Here is a 27,485-nt window from a genome sequence, read left to right as displayed (position 1 = left end):
CCTCAGTCTCCCTCGAAATCTAAATCCTGGAAACAGAGTATCTTTACTTGACTGTGATCTGGGAGCCATAGAAAGAGTCCGGTACTGGCCAATTGGATCCTCTACTTTCCTGGAGAAGGTATAATTTTTCACGGCTAGGCATTTTTAAATGATTACTAAATAATTGAAGTGATTATTACAGTGTTTTATTCTCAAATGTATATTTTTATTCCTATAGATTTTCACTTTGCTTAGTTCTTAAATAATCAAAAAGTAGTTTTTCTAATCAATGTTTTATAAATGGAAAGAATTTTAAATACTCAAAGAAATTCTCTAATAAATGCTTGCCTGCCTGCATGCATGCATGTATGTATATATGTATGCGTGCATGTATGCATGTATGTATATATGTGTGCATGTATATGTATGCATGCATGTGTGTGTATGTGTGCATGTATGTATATACATGCATGTGTGTGTGCATGCATTGTGTATGTATGTGTGTGTGTGTGCATGCATGCATGTATGTATGCATGCATTTATGTTTTGGCAATACTGGGGACAGAACGTAGAGTCTTGCAAAGCACTCTACCCTTTAAGCCATATCCCCAAGCCCTTTGACTTTTTAGTTTAGTTTCCAGAGGGGATTTTGTGTTCCTGCTTGGGTCTACCTTGGATCATGATTCTTCTCCTCTCAAGCAGCTGGGGTAACAGGCACACATCACCGTGCCTAGATTATTTTTGAGATAGGTCTGGCTAACTTATGCTCAGGCTGTCCTCATACTACAATCCTTATATCCCTTTCAAGTTTCTGGGCTTATAATAAATGCCTTTATAGTACAAAATTTTCTGTTTTGCAGTATAGATTTTAAGCTGGGCTCTGGTAGCTCATGCCTTTCCTCCTAACTCCTCAGGAGCCTGAGAACTCAGGATTTCTGTTTGAAGACAGTCTGATTTTTAAAAAAAATGTGAGACACTTACCTTCAATTCGTCAACAAAAAAACGGGAACTGGATGTATGGCTTAAGTGGCAGAGCACAAACCTTGAGCAAAAAAAGCCACTTGAGAATATGAAGCCCTGACCTCAAGCCCCAGTACTGGCACAGAAGAAAAACATAAATTTTATTGTTCTTTAGGTATGGTAGGCCAATAGATCAGAGGACAATTGCTGTTGAAAATAATTGTTCTGGTTTCCAAGAGGAAAAGGCAAATCACAGACTATAGGAAAACACCGGAGTCAGTGCTTCAGGGAACTTCAGGTGGAATTTTTACTGTGGTTTCTGTGGGAAAGAATGAGCAGGTAGGATAATCAGGTTAAGGACTAGTTACTTTGGTTAATTTTAGGGTGGGACATAGGGATAGTTCTAGTTGTCTGTTACCTGGCCCAGGGATGGTTAAGTGGCCCAGTCCTGAGTCTATGAGAACAGTAAAGGTGGTTGGAGCATGGACTGTGGAGATTTGCTACACAGATGAAAGCCAAGCTCCCAAAACAATTGCATTTTTGTGCTGGTACTAGAGCTTAAACTCAAGACATGGGTGCTTTTCCTTAGTTTTTATGTTCAAAGCTAGCACTCTACCACCTGAGCCATAGTCCTGTTCTACTTGTGTGTGTGTGTGTGTGTGTGTGTGTGTGTGTGTGTGTGTGTGTGTGTGTGTGTGTTTTATTGGAGGAGATAAGAGTCTCATGGACTTTCCTGTCCAGGCTGGCTTTGAACCTCAGTTCTCAGATCTCAGCCTCCTGAATAGCTAGTATTATAGGCATAAGCCACTGGGCCCCACTCCCAATACAGTTGTTTTTATCACTAGGAATTAGTAAATCCTATCAACAGCTGACACTCCAGATCAACAAAGCCCTACTAGTCAAAGCATCAGAAACATAAAAATTAAAAAGACATGATTGATACTTCTTGCCTTGAGTCCATCTTACACATTTCCCTGTGAAGTACAGTTGTCTTCAAAATGATGCACAATGCCTGACCATTATCTAGCCCTCCATCTACTTGCCCTCCCTATCTTCTTTTCTCTCCAGCACAATTCTGGTTCCCTTGGGTTCCAGAGCTCAGCCAGGAATACTTTTCCTCCAAATGTCAACTCATTGCCTATCTCCTGTTTCCAGGAGCCTTGCTCCTGTCCTCACTGCCCACTGCTTTGTGTGTGTGTGTGTGTGTGTGTGTGAAAATACCATACAGAGGGGTTACAATTACATGGGCAAGATAATGAGCACATTTCTTATCAAGCATTGTTGCCTCCTCCTTTGTTTCCCTTTCCCATCCCTTCCCATCTGACCCCCTGCCTTCCCCCCAATTCCCCCCCCCCCCGCCAAAGTTCGTTTTTCAATATAACGACTTGTACATCTCGTTGTTGCAATGGGTCCACCTGTATCCCTATTTAAACAATTTGTTTTTGCCCTTCCCCTCCACAAATTATACCAACATCAAATACAGTGAAAGCAGGGGTTATACAGTGGGGGAGGGACATACAAAGCAACAAAGAAATCATCTTATAAATACGTTAGAAACAATTGCATGAAAGAAAAAACATTTGAATACTTATCTTGGGGTTCTTTCACCTAACATCAACTTATCTGACCTTTTCTGCTTGACTCAGACATATACTAGTTATTGCAAATAAGGGAAATCGTGGGACCTATGTTTTGTTGGGCCTGGCTAACTTCACTTAATATAATTTTTTCCATGCCTTTCCATTTCCTAATAAATGGGGCAATGTCATTCTTTTTGATGAAGGCATAGAATTCCAGTGAGGGGCATCTGGGTTGGTTCCATATCTTAGCTATGGTAAGTAATGGTGCAATAAACATAGTTGTGCTGGTAACTTTAGTGTGGTCTTGTTTGTGATCATTTGGGTAAATGCCCAAAAGTAGGATTGCTGGGTCATAGGGGAGCTCTATGTGGAGTCTTTTGAGGAACCTCCATACTGCTTTCCAAAGTGATTGAACAAGTTTACACTCCCACCAACAATGCAGTAAGGTTCCCTTCTGTCCACATTCCCTGTTGTTATTAGAGTTCTTGATTATAGCCATTCTAACTGGGGTGAGGTGGTATCTCAATGTTGTTTTGATTTGCATTTCTTTTCTGGCTAGAGAGGTTGAGCATTTCTTCATGTGTCTATTGGCCATCCTTCTTTCTTCTTCAGAGAAGTTTCTCTTTAAGTCTTTAGCCCACTTATTTATTGGGCAGTTGTTTCTTTGAGGATTTGTTGTTGGGGGATTTAATTTTTTGAGTTCCAGGTATATTTTAGATATGAGACTCTTGTCCGTTATATGGCTAGTGAAGATCTTCTCCCAATCCGTGGGGCTTTCTGTTGATCTTGCTAGCTATGTCCTTTGCCATGCAGAAGCTCTGCAATTTCATGCAATCTTATTTGTCCAACCTTTCTTTGAGTTTTTTGTGTTTCTGAATCTTTATTAAGAAAATTTCAGCCTGTGCCAAAGAGACCTAGGGTTTCTCCTATTCCATCCTGTAATGTTTTCAGAGTGTCTGTTTTGACTCCAAGGTCTTTGATCCATTTGGAGTTGATTCTGGTGCAGGGTGATATATAAGGATCTAGCTTTAGTTTTCTACAAGTAATTAACCAATTTTGCCAGCACCATTTACTGAAGAGGCTGTCTTTCTTCCATTCTATTTTTTTAGCTCCCTTATCGAAGATTAGATGGCTATAGGTCTGTGGGTTGATTTCTGGGTTTTCAATTCTATTCCATTGGTCCTGAGGTCTGTTCTTGTGCCAGTACCAAGCTGTTTTGATTACTATGGCTTCGTAGTAGAGTTTGAGATTTGATATTGATATTCCTCCAGCACTGTTCTTTCTGTTAAGGATCGGTTTTGCTATTCGGGGTCTTTTATTGTTCCATATGAATTTTGGGATTGCCTCTTCTATTTCCTTAAAGCATGAAGTTGGAATATTGATAGGTATTGAATCGCATTGAATTTGTAGATAGCCTTGGGAAGTATTGCCGTTTTCATGATTTTGATCCATCCAATCCAGGAGCATGGGAGGTTTTTCCACTTTCTAAGTTCTGGTTTGATTTCCTTTTTCAGGTTTTTAAAGTTTTCATCATAGAGGTCTTTCACTTCTTTATTTAATTCCTAGGTATTTTATTTTTTGTGGGGCTATTACAAATGGAGTTGCTTTCCTGATTTCTCATTGTTGGCATACAGAAAAGCCATTGATTTTTGAGGGTTAATTTTATACCCTGCTACTTTGCTACTTTGAATCAGCTTAAGTAATTTGGGAGTGGAGTCTTTAAATACAAGATCATGTCATCTGCAAAGAGGGAGAGTTTGACTTCATCTTTCCCTATTTGGATCCCTTTTATGTCCCCATCTTGTCTTATTGCTGTAGCTACTGCCCACTTCTTTTATATTGCCCTTACCACTTGCATTCTACATAATCTCCTTACTTAATATACCTATGTTTGTTTGCCCTTTGACTAGGACAAATTAAGAATCTCAATGTTGTTCTAGTACATAGCATAAGCAATTAAAAATAGTGCCTGGCACAAAGTAAGCTTTTAGGAAATGTATGTTAAATAATGGCTCTATTTTTCCCAAGAGTGTGATATTTTAAATCACAAGTGGATACTAAAGAATATTAAATGCTTTATCTATATCTGGAGGTGATTAAATGTTAACCAATGGGATCTGTTGTCTTACCTTTACTAATAGCAAGGCCCTCACAGTGGTGCATGCCCCTAATTCCAGCTACTCAAGAGGCTGAAGCAGGAAGATTGAGAGTTTGAAAACAACCTGAGCTACATAGCACAACTGTTATAAATATCCTTTCCAAGAAACATTGGAGTCACAATAATAGACAGGTAGAAAATAAAGAATTGTTTCAGCAAGGCAGAAGGGTGAACCATCAGCCAAAAATGTGGCAAGCAAGCACACAAAATGGGCAGGCTACTCCCCTATTTATCCCTAATGCAACAGGTCCTGCTCCTCTGCTCAGATTGGCTGAGGTCAGGTTCACAGTCTGCTCATGATTGGCTAGTTTGTATCTGGTAAGATGTATTTACATAAGGTAACTTTGAAATAAGATGAACAGTTTCCATGTAATCTCAACATATACCTGCACCCTCTGCTATTTCTTGAACAATATGAGGTTTGTCTTATGCGGTGTATTTTAATTCTATCTTGGGGGAAAAAGCAGTTCTTTTTTTTTCTTAACAAGAGCTAAGCCATCAGGCCAAAGCAGGAATTTTTAAGCAACACACACACTTGGATAGAAAAGACAATTTTTCTCACATAACCTTTTCTTAAAAACAAGTCCTCTTATATTGTTCTCACAAAATCCTACGAGTAGTTATATACATTTTTTCAGTCATAAATATTTTACTGAGTGGCTCACAACTGCCAGCCTGGTATTGGACACAGGGTGTGGCAGGGAACAGGACTAGCAAGTCTTCTCTAGTGGAGAAGATCATGTAAGTAAGTGAATAATCCAGGTGGTTGTGTTAAGCCTGACTCTGGCCTGGCCAGCAGAAAAACTGGCGTTCCTGGGCCCAAGGGGTCAGGGTAGAGCTGTACTGTTTAGTGATAAGGATCCAATAGTCCTCAATTTAGTTCTCACATGTCATGATCACTTTTTTTATTTTTTGGTGGTTCTTTCCTGTGCCTTTGTATCGGTTCAGAGACAGCCTCCAGGGACTCAGGCAACTACCACATGCACTGAAAACAAATGCATGCATATGTGAATCATCACCTAATCTGCAATTTGTGTCCTTTTAACAATTGTACTGCTTATCTTATTTAAAAAACAAAGCTAATTGGAAATTAAGAAAACTTGGATTGTAGCCTACGACTGCTCTCACCAGCTTGACTGAGTCCTATTGTATCCAGTCATTCAATTTTCAGCTCCAGTTTATAAGGCATGGCTCTGAGTATATCTCGCAGCAGAGAAACTAGGCCCAGGACATAGAATGACTTAACCAGAGAACTATGACTTAGCACTGGAACTGTTGGAGGAGCTGGGTTTGGCCCTAGGCAGCTTCCTTTCAGAGCCCCTTGTAAACTAGATGGGAATTTCTGTGTAGATGCTATATTCTTTGTGTTTCAGGTTTTGCTAGTCTTTGCCAAGGAAGATAGTCAGAGTGATGGCTTCTGGTGGGCCTGCGACAGAGCCGGATACAGATGCAACATTGCTCGGACTCCAGAGTCAGCTCTTGAATGCTTTCTGGATAAACACCATGAAATTATTGTGATTGATCACAGGAAAACTCGTTACTTTGATGCGGAAGCAGTGTGCAGGTAACGTCCTGTGAAACCCACCCAACAGTTTACAGCGAACTTCTCTTACAGATTGCTTTCATACCTAAATGTTTCTTCAATGTGTGCGGACTCCGCTGAGAAGCAGGTTCATGTTTCTGCAATGAAAGCTGTAGCTCCTTCCTGTGGATACCTCACATCTTCCCATTTGAGTTACACTGATTTTTCTGTGTGTGTGTGTGTGTGTGTGTGTGAGAGAGAGAGAGAGAGAGAGATAAAGAGAGAGAGAGAGAGAGAGCTGGACTGCTCCCCTAAAATTTTGGGATACTCCCCATTCCCATCCCAAGTATTATGTCTAAAAAGCATCATTAAAATGAAGTTTTCATTATACAGATATGGTTTGGATTTAAAGCAGATATTTTAAACTTCATTATTCTGTCCCAAAGTGAACATCAGAAATGTGTGAACGATAAATTTTTCTGTGCGTGTCACAGATGGGTAGATCCTGCGGCAGGCTTCCCAGACTCAGGGGGAGGGAAGGCAGCCACTTTGCGGCAAGTCATCAGTCTTCCCAGGGCTTGATTACAGCAATGCTTGCACTTTGGGGAGCAAACACATGCCTGTTCATAAATAAATACACAGTCAGAGTTAGCAAGGGATGAACTGAGCCGTTTAGCGGAAGTGGAATGCTTTAACGTTAGGTGGGAAGAGGTCACTAATTAAATGCTAGGCCAGGACAGAGTCCACTTACATATGGAGCTGGGATTTTCTTAAATATTAGCAAATGAAAGCAAGAAGTAGAGAAATGGATTCTTAGAACCTTTAGTACACTGACAATAAATTAATGGACTAAGATTTTTTTTAATCACAGACATTTGCATTTTCCCGAAGAAGACTTTTTTCTAAGAAACCTATTTTAAGTGTTTAATGATCTCAGAACTTAATTTTCATAGAAATTTCCTATTTAATAATGCTTACACACATAATATATTTGAATGCTATTTTTTTAGCATTAAGAAATGTATTTTGGATACTAAAAGAAATGCACCCATGACCTGACATGCAACTGTAACCCCTCCTTACATCCCCTCTATAATAACATTAAAAATTGAGTGATTACAAAAAGTTCGAAAACATTACCCAGATCCTGGTATCAAACCCAGGACAAGTACAAAAAGAAAGAAAATGAAGTATAAATTTCATTAATATCTTAAAAAAGAAATGTATTTTGTTATTTTTAGGGAAGAATCTGATCTTTTATAACTAAGTAAACCTATATTTCCTGGCCTTCATTTTCTTATGTGGCTTTGTAATAGATTTAAGATAAGCTTGCATTATAAAGAGAAAAACGATAGGAAGAAAGTTTTAATGCAATCAAAAGCTAAGTTTAGCAGATTAGCCTTATATTTTCTTTGAATATAAAAAGGTATTGTTTTGTTTCCTAACAAATGCACCTCTATCTTTGCTGCACACAAAGACAATGGAGAATCTCTACATTTTAAAATATATGGGGGGGCTGGGAAGGTGGCTCAGTGGTAGAGCACTTGCCTTGCATGTATGAGGCCCTGGGTTCGATTCCTCAGCACCACATAAACAAAAAGAAAAAAAAGCCAGAAGTGGTGCTGTGGCTCAAGAGGTAGAGCACTAGCCTTGAGCTGAAGAGCTGAGGGACAGCGCCTATGCCCAGATTTCAGGCCCCACGACCAGACCCCCCCCCCCAAAAAAAAAAGAATTAACAAGTGGCCAGTTTCTTGGATGATTGACCACCAGCAAATATTCCCTAAGGAGATGTTGAGGGGTAGGGTGTGTGTGGAGGGGAGGGGAGGGGATGCAGCGGACATGCTCCTAGCAGATGTGTATCCTGTATTGTCATCCATGGCCACAGTCCTTGGCTTTTGAGCTAGACTGGATCTTCTCTTATCATGCTTGATCCAGACCCATCCATCTCCAGATCTCCCTTAGTCTTCTCCTCAAGAAGTAGCCTAGGTGCCTCTTGCCACATTTCTTTGGGAGGAATGAGCTGGAAGAGGAAAACAGCAGGAAGCAACTCAAAAAACAAGCTAATTCCAAAAGAAACCAAGAGAATATATGCTCTGGCCCAGTTATGTTTATTCCTACTTTGACCTCTTGCCTAGGACTCATCCTTTAGAATGTGGCCCAGCAGTGTACCTATGATACCTCACTGGGGTAAAAGAGGCCAGAGGAAGGTGGGGACTCTGCAATATTTTCTAGTGATCAGTGGAATGCCTCTAAAACACTGTCATTTGTTTTTCATTTGGTACAAATGGATATGTATGCTGTGTATCCATCTAGTTGGTTCCTAAGTATAAAACAAATTTAGACCTGCTCTGTGGGATGGCTCAATGGGACATAATCTATGCCAGCATTGGAGGGAGGCTGACCCAAAACTCCTAGTCCACTGTGATTTAAAGTATCTTCTTCGAAGTTGCTCACTTAAATATCATTTACCTGGGAGGGAAACTTCACTTCCTAGGAAGACAGCAGCTGACCATTTTTCTGAGTATACTGGCCACACAGGTGTCAAAGAGCATGACATAGAGAACATACAATTTTGGGGAAAGGTCAGGAATTGTTGGAGTGGAAGAGAAGCAATAGGAGCTGCCATCCCTAGGGGAGCCAAAGGTAAACATATTAACATGGAGAGGAGCAGAAATGCCAGAAAAACGAATTCACGGCAATAATCATAACAGCGACAACAACAACAACCCATCCCAGAAACTACATGCTGTTTTACAAACTACTTGGATGATTCTGTCCTTGGTGATAATTGTGCCATGTTTCAAGAGATTTCAAAATAAGCAGAGACCACACTGTGGGGATGAGTTAAAACAAGCAAGCGTGCTGGTTACACTTTACAAAGATGTGGCTCTTCATGGAAACTTTCCCCAATTCAAAATCCTTTGATCCCAATAGTCCAGAAGCTGAACACATCTAAGAAGACTCAAAAACTTCAGATGTCTATATTCTTATATGTTTTGATCCATTAGACTACTAGGGAGAAAACTAAGTATATAGACTTGATCCTAGTTCAACAAACATCATTATACAAAGACAGTTACTGTATTTCAATTGATCTAAGCCCCAGCTGATGCCCAAGTTGCTTGAAGTATTCCAGCCAAATGACAGAATAACAAAAAGTTGAGCAACTCTTTGAATCATCTTTAATAAACTTCAACCTGTACTTGCCAGCAAGTGCTTCAATTTTTATTATGAACTTTCTTAATTAACCACTATTTTCTAAGGAAAAAAGATCCAGCCTTGTCAGCTGTCACAGATACAAATTGATAATTAAGTGGATTTTAGAACTGTCATTTTTTTCAGAGTAGAATTTCTATCAAAAACATGAAATTTAAGTGGAATTTGCTCATCTTTGAGTGGAAATTGGCCAGTCTGACCTATTGTATAATTGCCTACCAGTTAGAACAATTAAAAAAATAATAACCTTCTTAATTCAGAAGGCCATTTTTCTTTGCTGTCTCACATGTCTTGTAAGACCTTTACTTGAGAGAAAGACTTGATTCCGTTTTATTATCCGTGTAAAAAAAGATCCACATTGGTTTAATGTAACAAAGCTCAGCTCACTGTTTGACTTGGAGCCTTTTGGTTGCAGGTCGATCCGGGCCACAAACCCCTCGGAGCACACAGTGATCCTGGCAGTGGTTTCACACATGTAAGTTCAACCTCCAACCCCAGCAGGAAACAGTGCTTCTCAGGCTGAGGCATTTGTCTGGAGCAATCCAGTTTTTGAATTGGCAATATGCTGGGCAGGTACGGGGCCTTGGGATACCAACCTTAGGATTTGCTTTGGGGGTTTTGCTTGTTTCACAAGTCACTGGAAAATCTTTCAGCTTTCTCTCTATTATGTGTAACTGCTGTTAGCACATTCTCATACACCTCAGGGAAAAAGTTTACTTGTCATCCTTCTGTGCCAAAAATGAGTAGAAACTGAGAACAAAGTCTGGAGAGAAGATTGTTCTATTTCTTCTCTTCTTTGAAGAAGAGAGATGGGGAAAGTACTTGGTTTTTCACTTACAAAGAAACACTGTAGCCTGAGAACAAAGAAACAGACTGTGAGGTTAATGTAAGAACTGGTATGTAGCTAGCAGGGCAGTGGGATTTATGTTCATGTTGGACAGCAAAGAAGACAGACCAAACTGTAGGTACATCAAGACTATGGTTAGGAAATTGTTTGCCAGGTTTACTGTCTGGAATGTGCTGAACTTACAATGAAAGAGCCAAAAGGAAAGACATTGTTTGCACAAGTCTCAGTAGTTGGGATCTTTGCAAATAACAAAATTTGTTGTAGTGAATTAATGGCTGTCATTAGCATCAGAGAGAATAAGATCTTCATTAGACCTGTTGAACTTGGCTCTGTTCTGGCACTTGGCACAGATCGTGTACAAAAGGAACTGACAAACCAGCAACTCTGACAAGAGGGTAAAAACTTTTCCCAGGCCAGTGGATGCAGAGAGAGTTGAAATACTGTGACCCAAAGTCATATTGGTATAGCAGAGGGTCAGGGATATAAAATCCTGCCCTGACTGAAATTTCCTATTGATATACTATTCTTTGAGTATCTTCACTTGACTTCTTACCACAGGCTGTGGTCAAAGAAGGTAAAGAATTGTCCCCGTTATTCCTTACACCTGCCATCCTGAGGAGATGAGATTTCCAGGAGAATGAATCCGATGTGAGACCAGCTCCATTATCTTCTTTCTTCCATTTATCTTCAGGTTACTCTGAAAGCTGAACAGTGTCTTAGAGTCTTGGACATGATACTAAAATGTACAAAGTAATACTGTATTTCCCTGCTTAGCTTGTTCTATGGGTCCAAGAATGAAATACCTTTTTTTTCCTATTCATAGAGGAAAAATATTTTCTGTTGCTTGATACATAATGTCTTATTTGTTACATTTTCACCTATTTTTCCTGTTTTTAAAAAAATATGAAATGGTTCATATAAGATTAATAGTGCCTGTAATAATTAGTAAAGCTTCTAATTAATAATTAAGACATTATTAATCCATTTGGAGCCTCTTTGTACCCCTCCTGAACTGTCACTCAGAGAAGACAGAACTTCATGTTACCGAGGGAAAGGAGGAGCGGGGTAGGGTACAGAATTTTCTTATAGGGCAAGACTCAGCTATGGATAATGCCACAAATAAATTCTGGAATTTCTCTTCCTGTTTTGATTGACATTTCCATGCAATCTCTTTTATTCCATTTTTCTTTCCAAGCCACTGTCTGGCTATCTCAGGGACCTTGTTTCTCTCTCAATGGGATGTTTTCGTGACAGGCTAGTCCCTACCCCACTTTGTACTCAACACCTAACTGTAGGCTCACTGTAGGAAACCATCTCACAGAATAGATGACAATGACCAATTTTTGTTTCCTTCTGTAGTAAGTTTACATTCTTGCTGACATTTCTCTCCCAGTTGGCTGTAGAGTCCCGCAGGTTTGCTCTTCACATCGTAAGGTAGATCCAGCTAGGCCTTAAGCAAAAGTCATACTTGCACAAGGTTTTGGAACAACGGTCTTGGGATGAGTAGTGTCCTTGATGAGTCCTGCTTGAGACTGCTCAGAGGACAGCTCAGGGTTGGAGCAGGCCCACACATGTACTTGGTGGTACTTCCCAATGCATGATTGGATTTCCTGGACTGTCAGTGTTCTGTTTTCATCTGGAAGGCATATGTGGGGTTTCTGCCCTTGAAGATGAACCCTGTGAGCACGGGCTGGTCAGGAAGCCCCTCTTATGGCTAACAGCCATGGTCTCACTGCTCTTTCTCCATGTTTCAGTGTGAGGAACCCTGGTTTGTATCTTCTGAGTGACCACATTTTCTGCTTTGCTGCAGATCTGATGACTGTGAAGAGGCCTCAGTCCTTCCTCTCCTCCATGCAGGCTTCAACCGGGTATGTACAAAGGGATCCAGTACTTTCTGACTCTCCCATGACTGCAAAGCTCAAGCCATGAGAATTGTCATGGGAAGTGAGCCCCTGGACTGTGAATGAGAGAAAGGAAATAATTGTGTTTTGTGGGATGTAACAAGCAAGTGCTAGTCAAGCTTTTTGCTTTTTTAAATTCATAATGTTGTATGTCTTAGCAACAGATATGTAAGACATAGAAAATGCATCTTACTATGTCAGATCAGAATTCAATAGTCATAAAGTAGTCTCATGTCAATCAGCCCTGTGAATCAGAGGCAAGGTGCCTGTGATTATATAGAAACAAGTCCACCAAATTGGCACTTGGCTCTGTGTTCACCAAGACCCACCAGAGCTTATAGGCCAGGTTCATACCATGAACACTACAAAGGAAAACTCTTTGAATCACAACTATGTGAAAAATACTGATATTCATCTTGAGACAGATCTATTATTTCAAGGAGATTTACCCTCAAACTAGATAACTGGGCTTAACAGTTATGTGAAACTGGAAATTTGACTGTGGTCATAGCTGCATGCATGCAAATTGAAAGCAAATATTGTTGTTGTTGTTGTTTGTGTGTGCTGGTACTAGGGCTTGAATTCAGGCTATGGGTGCTGTCTTTTAGCTTTTTTTTTTTTCCTCAAAGCTGGTGCTCTACCACTTGAGCCACAGCTCTACCTCTGGATCTTTGTGGTTAATTGGAGATAAAAGACTCATAGACTTTTCTGCCCTGGCCGCCTTCAAGCCTCAATCCTCAGATCTCAGCCTCCTGAGTAGCTAGTATTGTAAGAATGAGCCATCAGCACCTAGGTAAACGTGGGGGTTAATTAAAATAAAGGGGGAAAAAGGAGTAGAAAAAGATAACCTAAACAGTAATGTTAAAAAAGAAGTATATTTTATATTTATAAAGCTCATTTAGAGAAGTTATGGAAGACCTTTATATATTTAGATTTTTAATAATAGGTATCTTTGTCCTCTTTTAAAAATAAAAGATTAACTTTTGGATAAAATAGTATAGAGATCCTAGGCTGGAGTTATGTAAGTTCACAATATTCAATCTTAAAAGATTGAGCTTCATTATTCCAAGTAGATCTAACATCAAACTGAACAGCCGGGCTTGCCTTGTATCACAAGGACTTTTGAAAGGAGTAATGGCAGATCAAAGAGATGGTGGAATACATCTTTTCAAAAATAAGGTACCACCTGCACCTTGTGAATTATGAACATTCCTTTGGTGCTCTGGGTATGATATTTTGCTCTTCTGAGGTTAAAACCAAAATCCCTCTTGGTTGTAGACCAGAGAAGCAGGAACTGCCTTTGTGAGGTGGTTGCTCTGTGTATTGGTAAACCTGGAAGCAGCGGCGCTGCTGAAGGCAACGTAGTAAATCAGTGTGTAGCAGAAATATGTGTGTATTGTGAGCAGTACTCCACAGCTGCCTAACACTTCTCGGTGTCTGTCATCTCTTTTCACAACAGTAATATTTGGTTCTGCAAACAATCCTGAGTTTGGGATTGTAGAGGAAAATTAGCAAAGAAATTATGTGAGTGGGGCTTATTTTTCTTGTTCATTTGTTTTCTAAAAAAAAAAAAAAGTTAAAATTATTCACAGGCTTCATAGATCTATTTCATATGGACACCCCCGTACACACACACACACCCACACACACAACATACACACACACACACACACACACACACACACACACACACTGACCTTTTCAAGTCGACTCTCAGAGCATGACGTGCTAGCTATTTCTCATGGAGAATGGCCTTGAGCTGCTTCATCAGTTGGGACCCACATGGGTCTGTTGAGTGGCCTTTTGGAATTTTGCTTTAGTTCAGTGATCCTTCTTCCAACTGGTTTAGAGACTGGTGTTGTTTGAAGCAATAGCCTCTTGACTGGAAGGTAGAGATTGAACACCTGCTCACATACTTAGGAGAAACAACTGTTAATCATAAGGGCAAACACTCAAGAGAATCTAACAAAAATTCATTGTTTCCTTTTATATTTTCTAACTTGTCCTTGCTGTTCTGGAAGGTTTCATTTCCCTCCATCCAGACCAGTCACTGATTTTTGCAGTCACCCACAATGAATGGACCCTTAGTGGGAACATGATAGGCAACCCCTGTCAGGACTGCCGGCTGTCCTCTGTGCTGGGTCTAATCTGGTCAAGACCATTCACCAGTTGGGTCAGGGTACTTCAGTCCTGGGAGCCCTATCCAAGGGGAGCACACAGCCCCCATGGTGGCTTTCCTGTCTTACTGTGGCTCAGGAACAGCTGAGGTAGATCTCCAGGTGGCTGTTTTCCTTTTCTGAAGAAGATCTTGTCTTTGGCAACTCTCTATCCAAATATGCCAGCTCTTCTTGCCTTCCCTGGGTTGTTTTGATTGTACTAAATCATTTGCCAAAACTCAGCCTGTGTTGCTAGCTGAGAGGCCAGCACTTCAGTCTATGGTCCCTGAGTGAGGATTCAGGAACATGTTGTGCTATCAAATGTCCTGCAACAATTCCCCTCCCAGCCTTTGGAGCTTGAGTATGTGATCAACTATGCTGATACTCCACACTAAGCCTTCTAGAAACTAGTATCTTTGCAAGATTAACCTTATATTAACCTTTGTGTGCCTCCTTTTTCTGTTTGAAATAATGCTTATTCATCTCAACAAGTATTTCTGGAGCTGATTGTGTGCAAAGTAATGTGCTGGGCATGCCAGGGCATAGCTGTGGGGCATAATTCTCCCCTGAGTGGCTGCTTGTGGATGAGGACTAGGGAACTATAATTCATTATTTGTCAGGCTCAGTTCCAAGTGATTTACTTAATCCTCCTCCACATAATAAGGGATTTGATATTTTCTCCATTTTTTCAGAGATGGAAACAAGGGCAAAACAACAAAATAGCTAGCCAGAGCTCATGTTCACAGCGAACTCAACGATGCCGTTTAGCCTTAACTCCAAACTCTTGTCCGGGTTCTCTAAAGTTTATTGCCCACACTGTCCCATGTGACTCCAGTATTCCAAATGCTCATAGGTATTACACAGAGATAGCCTTTAGGGTCAAAGAAGTTTGGGGTTAGTGAAGACACAGTCTGAGAATCCACAGAGCACGTTAGCCACACTGCCCATCAGCATATGGGATGATCTGATCACTCCTATAGTCAATTCCATCATGCCAGCTTTAGCATAATCTACTGCATTACAGAATGTTTTAACTCTAAAGAGTATTTTCTTTTTTTGGAAAAGAGATTTTATTTTGTTTAGTTTTAAGTATTTTTTATTGTAAAGATACTGTACAGAGAGGTTAAAGTTACATGAGCAAGGTAATGAGTGCATTTCCTGTCAAACATTGTTACCCCCTCCTTTATTTTTCCCTACTGTCTCTTCCCTCTCCACCTCCCCAACTCATCCCTCACCCCCTGCAAAGTTGTAAAGTTTGTTTTCAACATAGTGTCTTGTACATCTCATTGTTATAATGGGTCATCCTGTATCCTTGTTTCAGCATTTTGTTATTTCCCTTCCCCTCCCCGATTTGTACATTTTCTCTTTTCATAGTCATTCATCTGAACATTCTAGCCGACTCTGTGACTACTATTTTTTTTAAACATTTTTAATTATTGTTATCTTGAAGTAGTTGTACAAAGAAGTTCCCATTCTACAAAACAGTATATGAATACAAGGTGTCTGACAACATTGCTGCCCATGGCTCCTAACCCAGCCCTTTTCTCATTTTTATTTTCTTTTTTTAAAAAATTGAGATTAGGTGATTACATAAATTTCATATATTTCACATTATTGTTGAATAGTGATACTTAGTTAAAGTCACAAACACATTTTAACCTTTTCAAGGCAAATTGTCTTTATCATGGTTTATAAAGTTTGTGAATTCTGTGAGCTTTGACAATACAAGTGTTTCTCCCACATCAGGTGATGTTTACATTTCTTTCCTTTTGCTTAGTGTAAGCTTTCCCTCTTTCCCTCTCATTCCTTCTTTCCCATCACTGTCTTTGGGTTGCTTAGTTCTTTTTCTTCTATGTCCAGTGCAGCTGATGGGTCCCTTTGTTGTATGTTGTTCCGTTTCCCACTTACTCTGCATCCTCCTCCTGGCTTCCCTCTGTTGCGTGCATATATATACGCTATATATGGTCAAGAACATGGAGTCATTTAGCAATGATATGACAAAATGAGTGACTGTCCTTTGTTTCTGGAGGTCCTGTTTACTTTGTCATATCTCCTTGCATTTTGGCTTTATCATCCACATACCAGGGAAACCATGTGCTGTTTGTCTCTGTTCTAGGCTTACCTCACTCAAAATAATTCACTCTAGTTCCATCCATTTCCCTGCAAATACCATTATTTTCTAAAAAGTATTTCTAAATAAAATTAAAAGTAAAGCCTTAGCTAGTCACTCAGAACTTTCTAACTGCCTGACACATGGTTCCACCCATCAAAGAGTTCATAGCATCAGTGGCTCACTCCTACAATCCTAGCTACTCAGGAGGCTAAGAGTTGAGGACCATGGTTTGAAGCCAGCCCTGGTTGGAAAGTCCATGAGAATCTTATCTCCAAAAAAGCCAGAAATGGAGTTGTAGTTTAAGCCGTCAAGTGCTAGCCTTGAGCAAATAAACCTCAGGGATAGCACCCAGGACCAGCACACACACACACACACACACACTGACTGAAGTATGGTCTATGTAGGGTGGATTTTTTTGGTATAACGTCTTTGAACAGTTAACAGCCAGTTTAACAAAATGCTAGCTGAAACATGTCTTGTCTGAGGGTGGCTAAGGTTAAGGGGAGGGAGTGAATGAATGGGAGAGGAATGGTGAGTGAATATAATCACAATTTTCAATGTGCACACATAAAGATGGAACTAGGAAACTTGAGGGGACAGGTGGGATTGAAAGAGATGCAAGTAAGAATGATTAAGATGCACTGTACACATTGATAGGCATGGTAAACTGAACATTGTACAACTATTTAAAGATAATAAAACAAGGAAAAGAAAGAATAAACTACTTTAAAATGGACATTTAGCATATTTACAGTTGTGTATCCACCACCTATATGTAGTTCTAAAACATTTTATAACCTTTTCCCATTAAGTGGTCACTTCTAATTCTCCTTCAGCTCTGGACATCCCCAGTCTGGGCTCTATGGATAGATCCACCGTACAGATTTCAGGTCAATAGAATCACAACATATGACTTTTGGTGTCTATTTTACAGATGATTGTTATCTTCATTGGTGTGTGTGCGTGTGTGTGTGTGTGTGTGTGTGTGCACAAGAGTGCATGTACAAGAATGTGCCCCAGTCCTAAGCTTAAACTCAGGGCCTGAGTGCTTTCTGAGAGCTTTTGTGCTCAAGGCTAGCTCTCTACTACTTGAATCACAGCTCCACTGTCACTGTGTGTGTGTGTGTGGTTCATTGGAGATAAGAGTCATAGACATTTCTGCCCAGGCTAACTTCAAACTATGATCCTCAAATCTCACCCTTCTGAGTAGCTAGGATTACAAGGTGTAAGTCATTGGTACCTGGCTTCACTGAATATTTTTAGGTTTATACATGATACAACATGTATCAGTACTTCATTCCTGCTTTATGTTTGAGTAACACTTCACTATATGTACACATCACAAATTGTTTATACATTTGTCTGTTGATGGACATTTGGGCTACTTCTACCTTTTGGCTATCATGAATCATGTTACTAGGGCCCTGTTTATACAAGTATTTGAGTCTCCATGTTTAGTCCTTTGGGTATATTCTTCCCTGGATTATACAGAAATTCTGTGTTAAGTTGTTTTACTCATTCCCCAAGTATTTTTCCCAGCAACTAAACCATTTCACATTCCTACTGGCAGTGTTCAAGTGTTCTGTTTCTCCACATCCTTACCTGTGCCCATTTTCTCCTTGTTAGTATAGCCATCTCCTTGGCTGTGGAATGACTACACTGTGCTTTTGATTGCATTTCTTAAGTGGCTGATGCTGTATTCAGCATCTTTCATCTATTTGCTGCCCATTTGTATATTTTCTTAGAGACATACCTTATCAAATATGTATCCCAGTTTTTCACTGAGTTGTTTATCTTTTGTTGTTTCGCTTAATGTTTTGTTTGTTGCTTTTTTTTGCCAGTACTGGGGTTTGAACTCAGGCTCTACCACTTGAGTTACATCTCTAACCCACTTGCTTTACTTAATTTTTGAATAAGGTCTCATATATATATATATATATTGGGGGTGGGGAGCAGGGCCAGCCTGGATCATGATGCTCGTGTTTAAACCACTCATATAGCTAGGTTGACAGAAATGTAACACTATGCTCAGCCTTATTGGTTGAGATGGGTTCTTGCTAACTTTTTTCCTGGCCTGAAACAGTGATCTTCCTGATCATCTATGTCTCTTAAGTAACTGAGATTATAAATGTGAGGAACCACACCTGACCAAGTTTACTGGTTTTTTAAATGAGCTGTGGATTAAGCACAAACAAAATTCAGAATGAAGCAGAATAACCACTTCCTACAATGAGTTCATTGGCAATGTAGCACACAGTGAATATGCTGGGATTGAGTTTCAGTGATGTTTATTAGTACAATATGAAATAGCAATGAGTACATGATTGGGGAAGCATTTTGTGCTCTTGTGTATTTATTTTCCTATGATTACTCATAATGAAGTTTAGTCCACCTTTGTTATAAAGGGAGTGTAAGTATAAGTATTGCCTGCTCTGTTGTTTCTCACGCATTCAAACAAGCATTTCAAACTCCCTGACAACTTTTCTGTTTCCTCTCATCCTACTTACTAGACATCTTACATAACAGTTACCTGGTGGTAGGAACAGCTGTTAAGTTTCTCTACTTGACTCTCTAAGAAATAATTGGAAATGTCTTATGTATTATCTTTGCTTTCTTTTCAGAGATTTATGGAGAATAGCAGCATAATTGCTTGCTATAATGAACTGATTCAAATAGAACACGGGGAAGTTCGCTCACAGTTCAAATTACGGTATGTAGCAAAATGCAGTGGCACCGCAGCTTAAAAACTCTTTAGAAAAATCTTACCTGTCAACAGGCTGATATTCACCATCTCATGGCTGAATCCCATAGATTTTGAAGTTCTTAAACTGGATAATGCCAAGTGGCCAGGGACAGTATTTAAACTGGGATTTCCCTTGACATAATGGCCTAAATTGAAATCATTTCTTCTTTTGGAAATATTTTCTGCCATTTCCAGCAGTTTTAAAATCATAACCTGGGAAAATATGGTTTACTTTTTGCATGATTTGATCAAGATTAAGAATAACCTTTGTTGGGGGGGTGGGGAAAGGGAAAGTAGGAGAAAAATAAGGGAAGGGATAACAAGTTTGACAAGAAATGTAATTATTGCTTTACTTACGTAACTGTAACCCTCTCTACATCACCTTGACAATAAAAAAGAGAGAGAGAGAAAGAATAACCTTTGGCAATAACTCTCTATCTCTTACTTTCCACATTTATAAACTCATACTTGTATTGTTTTAGTAAGGGCAAACCATTGGGTATATGTACTCTGCTAACTATGAAAATAGCTATGTAGTAATTTCCTAAATCTATTTCTGACCTCAATATTCATGAGATATCTTCAAGAAAGGGACCTTGGTCTCTTTATAGGTATATGGCGCTTTAAGAGCAGGCTCCTTATACTGGCTTTCAGGTGCTGGTGGGAGTCTCCTAGTGACAGTTAATAGCCAATGTTGCTGCTGACTGACTTGTTCTGCTCTAGGCTTAGTTAGACTGCCAGGGTCCTAGCACCTGCCTGGTTTGGCTCAGGCTCTGCTCTGATTTGCTCTGAGGACCCTAATTTTTTCCAACTGCCCTGTTCAAGTCAGAGATGAGGGGAGTGGCAAGAGGAGGCTTATCAACCTTACCACCCACCTCTACCCCCTACTTGAGAGGGCCAGTCCCCTGCAGCTTTCTGGCATCCAGCAGGAAAATTCCTGCATGGCTTCTCACTCTAGTCAGCTGCTAGGTTGGTTTACACCTACAGCAGCAGGTCTCCCTGGGTACACTTGGTCTGGGGATTCCTCTTTGGTGACTAGAGAAAGCTAAAGAATAATGTTAGAATAAGAAGTTGATGGTTGTAACAGTGGAAAAATGTTTCAAAAGAATGTCCAGTCAGTGGTAATTCAGATATTTGAAAAATTCTGATTATTTCAAAGCCTTTGATGAACAAAACTCACCAAAGATTTTTTTTTAAATATTTAAGTAAGGTAAATTCCTTGGTTTCTTTTTGTCTGTATGTCTTTTAGTTTTAGAGAACTTCATAGAATTTTTCCAGAAAATTACATAGACTTTTCTTCTAGAATTTGTGCTTTTTGGTATATTTTTGTGTATAGTTTTTATTTCCCCTCAGCGGAGGGAGGGGAGCGTCTCTCCTGATTTTAAATGAGATAAAAAGAATATAGGCCAGTTGCAGTAGCTCATGGCTGTAATCCCAGCAATTTGGGAGGTAGGGTCCCAGGAAGAAGAGCCTGCCTAGCTCTCTGTCCTCTTTCTTTCAATACCATCTCACTTGATTGCATTTTGACTGCTTCTTCCTTGGCCTAACCTGAGCTTTTTCCCTATCTGGGTATTTTCATGCACACATATGATTTGAATCTCCCCAGATATACCAGATCCAAACCCCAACAGATGAGAAGTCAGTGACCTTGACCATGACCTTCCTCCAGCTCTTGAGGGCATTCAGGGATATCCAGAGTATCTACCTGTACCCTCAGGCAGCTAAGTGGCTATACCATTTGTGACAAACTGGGAAATGAGCTCTTTATTATACAAAGCCAGAATAATTATAGTCTAATTATGTAAGAATTTTCCCTACAATTCCGCCCTCGGCTGCAGCTAAATATGTAACATGACTGTCATTCTACAAGGACACAGTCTGTGCTGCATGATGGTGTTGGATGCTGCACACCTCTGTATGTGAGTCTGAACTTATCAAAAGGATGATGCAAGCCTGGTCCCCTGCAATGTTTGCCTTTTCCTCCTGAATTATCAAGTCCCTAAGTAGGTCCAGAGGAAATAACCAAACAGAAGATGTGGTCTAATTTTTTAAAAAGGACTTGAGGTAGAATAAATTTTAAAGATGTGAACATTTCTGTGTACACTTGATGAATTTCTCTGCTAAGCAAAATAACTCATGAAATGCAGAGCTTCTAGGATAATGCCTTTTTATCATGGAAAGACCTGTTTTATCTAAAGTCAACATAATTTACCAGGAGTTTCAGCTGATCAGTTTGTACTAATACAGTTCCAGCTATTCTTTCAATCATTCATCAGTCTAGGAATTACTCAACTAATCATGCTTCTTTAATTCTCAATCTTAAGACAGTGGCAGCCCTTCATTTCAGAAAGAAGGAACATTTCTGATGGACCAGACTCTGTGTTCTGTGGAATACTAGCATTAATGGATGTTTGTAGAGCTTTTATTCTCCCATGGGTGCTTTGTGACAGCTATTGTGGTAGACAAATACATGGAGCCTTAAATACCTAAAATAATCTACCCTTTTGCATCCTTACCCCAGGACTAGTGCCAGAAAGTAGCAAGCCCGTGATTCCCTTGCCCATCTGGTTCCTACTCCGCTCATTCAAGGCCCCTGTGGACTTGTATTCATAAGTTTAGACATGTCACCACCTTGCCTAGCTCTACCTTTGTTCTCAGTGGTATTTGTGTGTCTGTGTTTCTGTCTGTGTGTCGTGTGCCTTCCAAAGAAACACAGGAGATCACGTATCTAGCTCAGTTACATTGACAAAAGAAAGACACTGGAAGCCAGAGGACTGCTGACATGATCATAGCTGTGCAAGTTGACGTGTTGGCTACAGTGCTAGAATAGAGCTCATTGTCCTGCTTGTTATTGTGGTGCTCCTTCTATACCATTGTAGCTGCTAATACACATTCTACCTGGACACCTACATTTGCCTTTCCCTTTTGGGCTCTCCCTTGGGGTCCTTGTAAGGCCCCTAAGAAAGTCTCAGGAAATGGTCCCATTGCTTATCCTTCCTGGATTTTCACGCTTACCTACATTACCTTTCTTTCTTTTTTTTTTTTCCTTCTTTTTTTTTTTTTTGTCAGTCATGAGGCTTGAACTCTGGGCCTGGGCGCTGTCCCTCAGCTCTTCAGCTCAAGACGAGTGCTCTACCACTTGAGCCACAGTGCCACTTCCAGTTTTCTGGTGGTTTATTGGAGCTAAGAATCTTGTGGACTTTCCTGCTTAAACTGGCTTTGAACTGTGATCCTCAGATCTCAGCCTCCTGAGTAGCTAGGATTACAGGCGTGAGCCACCAACGCCCAGCCATTACCTTTCTTTCTCTTCTGTTTCTTTTTCCAATTTCTGACTTAACCTAAAGGAAGTCAAACCTATCAACTAAAGGCATTTGAAATATAGTTATATGGTTTGCAAGAACAGAAAATTAATAAAGCCATGGTTGTCCTGCTTAGAGAATATGAATAATTAATATTAGCAAATTAGATTCCCAAATTCTAGCAACATGACACAAATTGACTGTCCCATTTTGCTGCATGTTTATTTAAGTAGAGAGATCGAAAACCCAAATAAATATTGTTGTTTGTCACTGTGAGGGCAGGAAGAAGAATAATATCCTATTCTGTTAAGTATCTTCTGTCAACTGTCAGTATAAGAATTTGCTCTTCCCTACTGGGCATTATACTTTTTGAAGATTTTATGTTTTGTGGCTAATCATGAAATGAATGTTTAATAGACCAATCCTAGACGTTGGCTCTGAAGATTTATACAAAGGCCACTTCTTGAATTGATAAAATGATAATTGCCTAAAGTACCAGTTTACACTCTTACTTGAAATATATGGATACCTTCGAGAAACCACTTATGCAGGAGAGAAATGTATCGTTTGATAATTTGTGTTCATTAGAACTTAATTATCCAGCTCTCAAAGTTGACAAATTGGCCCACATAGAGTGTGTATTGCCACACAGCACTTCTGAAAAGTAGAAGTCCTTTTCTAGGATAAGGAACTGAGCCCATTATAGACCAGGTATCCAGAAAATACTTTTCATAAGACTGGCTGTTAGCTGGGCATCGGCAGCTCATGCTTATAATCCTAACGACTCAGGAAGCTGAGATCTAAGGATCAAGGTTTGAAACCACCTCACTTAGGCAAATCCTCAAGACTTTTCTCTCCAGTTAACCAGCAAAAACTCAGAATTGGAGGTATGACTCAAGTAAAGTACCAACTGTGAACGAAAAAGTTCAGTGAAACTTGAGGTCCTGACCACAAGATCTATTATTGGCATGTGTGTGCACATATGCACACACACACACACACACACAGGCTCTTGCTTATCTCTCAAGAGGCAGTTCAATAACCATGTTTATAATGGCCCTGATTTCCTCTCTTACTCTTCCTTCTTATTGCTAATCACCATGTTTACAAATACTGAAGTGATTGTGTGACAGTATGCAGTTGAAGTTGGGTGGATGGGTATAATTGGAATATAGAAATGATCTGTCCACTCAGGAATGTCAGCAGAGTCAGGCTGGTCCCATTCGTAGCTCTGCTCACCCAGAACATGGTTATTTGCTTTCCGACCCTTGCTCACTGATATCCTCATCTCTGGAATTACCGGGGCCAAAACCCTTCACTCTCCATGCAGGTTACCTGGCTATTATACACTTTTTGGTTTGACATTTTAGATATTCACATGAAAAAACGACAAGCTATAATTTATTTTTCTTTTCACTAAAGGTTTTTAAAAGCCTTAGATAACAAATAATAACAGCTACTACATGTTGAATTCTTACTCAGTACAGTCCCAAGTGCTTTGAGAAATACTTAGCAAAAATCATGTTCTGATGATTACAAAGCCCTGTGGAATACGTATTCTTTGTCTTCTCATTTTCTAAATGAGGAACCCAAGGGCCAGCAAAGATAAAAAGTTGCCCAAGATTCCAGAACTGGAAAAGTACGAACTCAAATTTCACTCAATGCTTTCTGCCTTTTCCCTTATAAACAGATCAAAACAAAGCAGCAAAATTAGACTCCCTTGATGAGTGGAAAAAATAACATCGGAAGAGTTTGTTTTGTATGAACAAATATCAGGGCAATAAATCAATGCTTTTCTTTTTTTCCTTTGTAATGTGTAAGAAAGCCTTTGCTGGGATTCTTTAGATAGTCAGTACAAATAACAGAGCCCTAGCTACATTCTTGCCATATTGGGTAGTAACTAACCTACTGTATTTGAACTGGTTCTAGATTTAGAAGTTAGTTAAAATTATAACTGCATTCTGTGAGCCTGATTTCAAATGTCCTAGATATACAGGAAGGTTGGCAAGGGACAGGCTACCTGGAGGGCTGCACAGGTACTGCTCAGGGGGATCCGGCCATATTTGCCTTTCTTCATGCCAGGGAGTATAGTTGGAACCAAAGTAGCATCACAAAAAAAAAATAATAAGAAAAGATGGTTCTATGTCTGTTGCAAGAGGCTAGACTACCTCAGAGCCAATTTAGGTCTACTTAAAGCCTCCTAAGTGATGGAGACTTTCCCTGTTCTCTGACCAATTCTGTGAAGGAAATGGAATGTCACCAACATAGAACATATGGGACTTACAGGACAGTTTCATCTGTGTTTTGTTCTCTGTGTCCCTGTTGAAGCTCCATTCAGCATACACATAGCCATTCAGAACGCAATTACAGTTCTTTTTTGCATATACATATGGGTATATATGCTGTTGTTTATGCAGGTAGTTTGAAAGATTACTTCACTTTTTCAAAACATAATAACTGACTTAGTCTGTTTGGACTACATAACAAGATACCTTAAGTTGGGAAATTTATAAATACCAAATGTATTGCTCAGTTCTGGAGACTGAGAAATCTAAGATCACAATGTTGGTGGATTTATTGTCTGGTGATAACACATTCCATGTCCTCAAAGGCATTGGGAGCAAGGGTCTTCTCTAAGGAAATGAATCCTATTCGTGATGGTAGTGCCCTCATAATCACTTCCCAAAGGCCCCATGTATTAATACTATTGCATTGGGCATTCAATTTTTAGCATAGGAACTTTGAGGGGATGCCAATAGTCAGATCATAGTAATAAGAAGTATATGTCTTCAATGAATCTAGCATCTGTTTTTTTACTTTGCTAAATTAACCATCAAAATGCAAATGATTTTTATAGGACAACTAATTCAGTCTTTTGCATCTTTCAGGGCCTGTAATTCAGTGTTTACGGCATTAGACCACTGTCACGAAGCCATAGAAATAACAAGCGATGACCACGTGATTCAGGTAAGGAAAGAAACACTTCTATCATTAGATGCCAAAATAGAACCTTTTTCAAGTTGGGGCCACCTTTTTGACAAGTGCTTTCCCATAATTATCATATACTAGTACAGTTTCTTTGAAGAACTGAGAATCAAACTATGTAAAGCACACTGACAGACTTAAAAGAATTAGGTTCTCAATAAAGAATAAGATGTATGTGTTCAGATCATAAACTGTGGTTTCTTTGACAGAGTTGGCATAAATTCTCTGGGTCATCTGTCAAGACAGAATTTAGAGAAGCAAACCAGAATTGTAGAGCAAACACTTGCAAATGTGTATGGGAACAAATCATTCAGAAGATCTCATTTATTTGCCTGTAGTTGGTATACCGATTATAGAGCACTATGTCTTCTTAAGGGAATGTGTATGGTAGATAAACATTCATTTGCTGTTCCTCTGAAATGTAGCTGTTCTTTTGTGGCCTCTCTGTGACAGTGGCCTGCCTGTAGCTAGTTTACAGAGTATCCTTGCACGTGAGGAGTACTTGTGGCCACTAGAACACCAACATACTGTGGTCAGCTCCACAGGAGCCTTCTTTTGTCTCTTCTGATGCTCTCACTGCATACACAGCCAAGCCTTGCTATACCCACAGATCCCTGGTGTCAGTAGCCCACACCACCTGGCTCTGTCAGCATCACTTTCGTTGAGTTATTTCATCTCCATTTGGCAACAGTGGCATACTGGCCCCATAGTATAGGAGAGTAAACTGAGGCCCAGCAAGGTCCAGGGACTTCTCCAAGAAGTAATAAGCATTGAAACCCAAACATGCAGCCATGTCTTTTTGACTCCAAAGCCTGACTACTTTCCTGTTTGGCTGCATTTTTAGGATTTGTTTTTCTGGCTGCTCCTTGAAATGGAACTGAAGGTTCCTTCCTATTGCTGGCTTATTTCTGGCTCACCTGCCCACAGCTTTGGCTCAAATCCCACAATTCCCCTATCTCCCCCACTTACATCTAGAACTGAACAGTCAGTCCTGTCCACGAAACACATTTGTGTTGTGCCTCCCTACTTTGTGGTGGGCAGCTGGGCTATGATTTCTAAAATAAGGAGAAGGGGCTTCTGCCTTCCACCCACCTTTTCTACTTGTAATCTAACTGGTGATTGTTTGAATAGGGAACTGAGTTGATAGCAACCAGTAGTTAGCAACCCCGTATCCCTAGTCCGGAGATGGTTTCACATTATGGCGTAAATCATCTTTCAGCCTCTTCCAAAGACAGGCATAAACAGGCACAGGAACATAGACGGTGCCTGTGAAGTAGAGGTGGAGGGAGGGTCACTGAAATGAAATGGAAGCATGTATTCTGGAATAAGATTTTACAGGGGTTTTCTCAGGGGATCTCTTTTTGCTACTTTTAAAGATGTATCATCAATGCAAATTTCAATTCAAAGCAAAGGGAAGAAGGGTTGGGCATGGTGGCACATGCTTGCATTCTCAGCTGATCTAGAGACAGAGATTAGGAGGATTGTGTTCTGAGGCCAGCCCTGGGCAAAAATTCAAAACCCTATCTGGAAAGTAACTGAAGTGAAAAGGACTGGAGGTGAGCTCAAGTGGAAGAACATCCCGCATAGCAAGTATCTAAGTTCAAACCCCAGTACCATCAAAAAAGAAAAGAAAAAAAAGTATGTATTAACCAACAAATAAGGAAACATTACATTCTATCATATTACCTATTTACTTATCACATATCTACAAAATAAACAGGAACAGCCAGATAAGATTCTAAAATGGCCTTTGGCTTTGAGGATTTTAATGTCCAGTGGGATAGAAAATGAACAAAAACTTAAGTTCAGTGTAGTTAGCTTAGTGTTCACAGGAGTCACTGGGAGCTCTTAGGAGTGACGGAGTCTACTTCCCTTTCCTAGAGGAAGACAGTGGAATAGGGCAGGATGGGGAGCAGGGAATCAGTCAGGCACAGACTGCTAAGGCTTTCTAAAGCCCAGAGGAGGGAGACTCACAGGTAGCCTGGCAGCCTGCAGGGCCCACTATGGGGCTGAAGGCTGGTCCTGG

General features: G+C 40.0%; 1 protein-coding gene across 2 annotated transcripts in view; it reads left to right on the top strand.

The window, feature by feature from the left end:
- Pde8b (phosphodiesterase 8B) overlaps positions 1 to 27,485 on the top strand; it is an 88,857-nt gene that overhangs the window by 9,762 nt on the left and 51,610 nt on the right. For both annotated transcript variants that reach the window (XM_042690912.1, XM_042690911.1), the window contains exons 2-6: positions 6,051 to 6,241; positions 9,831 to 9,890; positions 12,073 to 12,130; positions 19,054 to 19,142; positions 25,363 to 25,441. In XM_042690912.1, the coding sequence (XP_042546846.1) occupies positions 6,051 to 6,241; positions 9,831 to 9,890; positions 12,073 to 12,130; positions 19,054 to 19,142; positions 25,363 to 25,441 (477 nt within the window). The remainder of the gene's footprint in view (positions 1 to 6,050; positions 6,242 to 9,830; positions 9,891 to 12,072; positions 12,131 to 19,053; positions 19,143 to 25,362; positions 25,442 to 27,485) is intronic.

This window comes from Dipodomys spectabilis, unplaced genomic scaffold, assembly GCF_019054845.1.
Source record: "Dipodomys spectabilis isolate Male_0828 unplaced genomic scaffold, ASM1905484v1 ptg000140l, whole genome shotgun sequence".
Taxonomy (NCBI): Eukaryota; Metazoa; Chordata; class Mammalia; order Rodentia; family Heteromyidae; genus Dipodomys; species Dipodomys spectabilis.
Note: the sequence above shows the minus strand (reverse complement) of the source record. Positions and strands in the feature narration are given on the sequence as shown.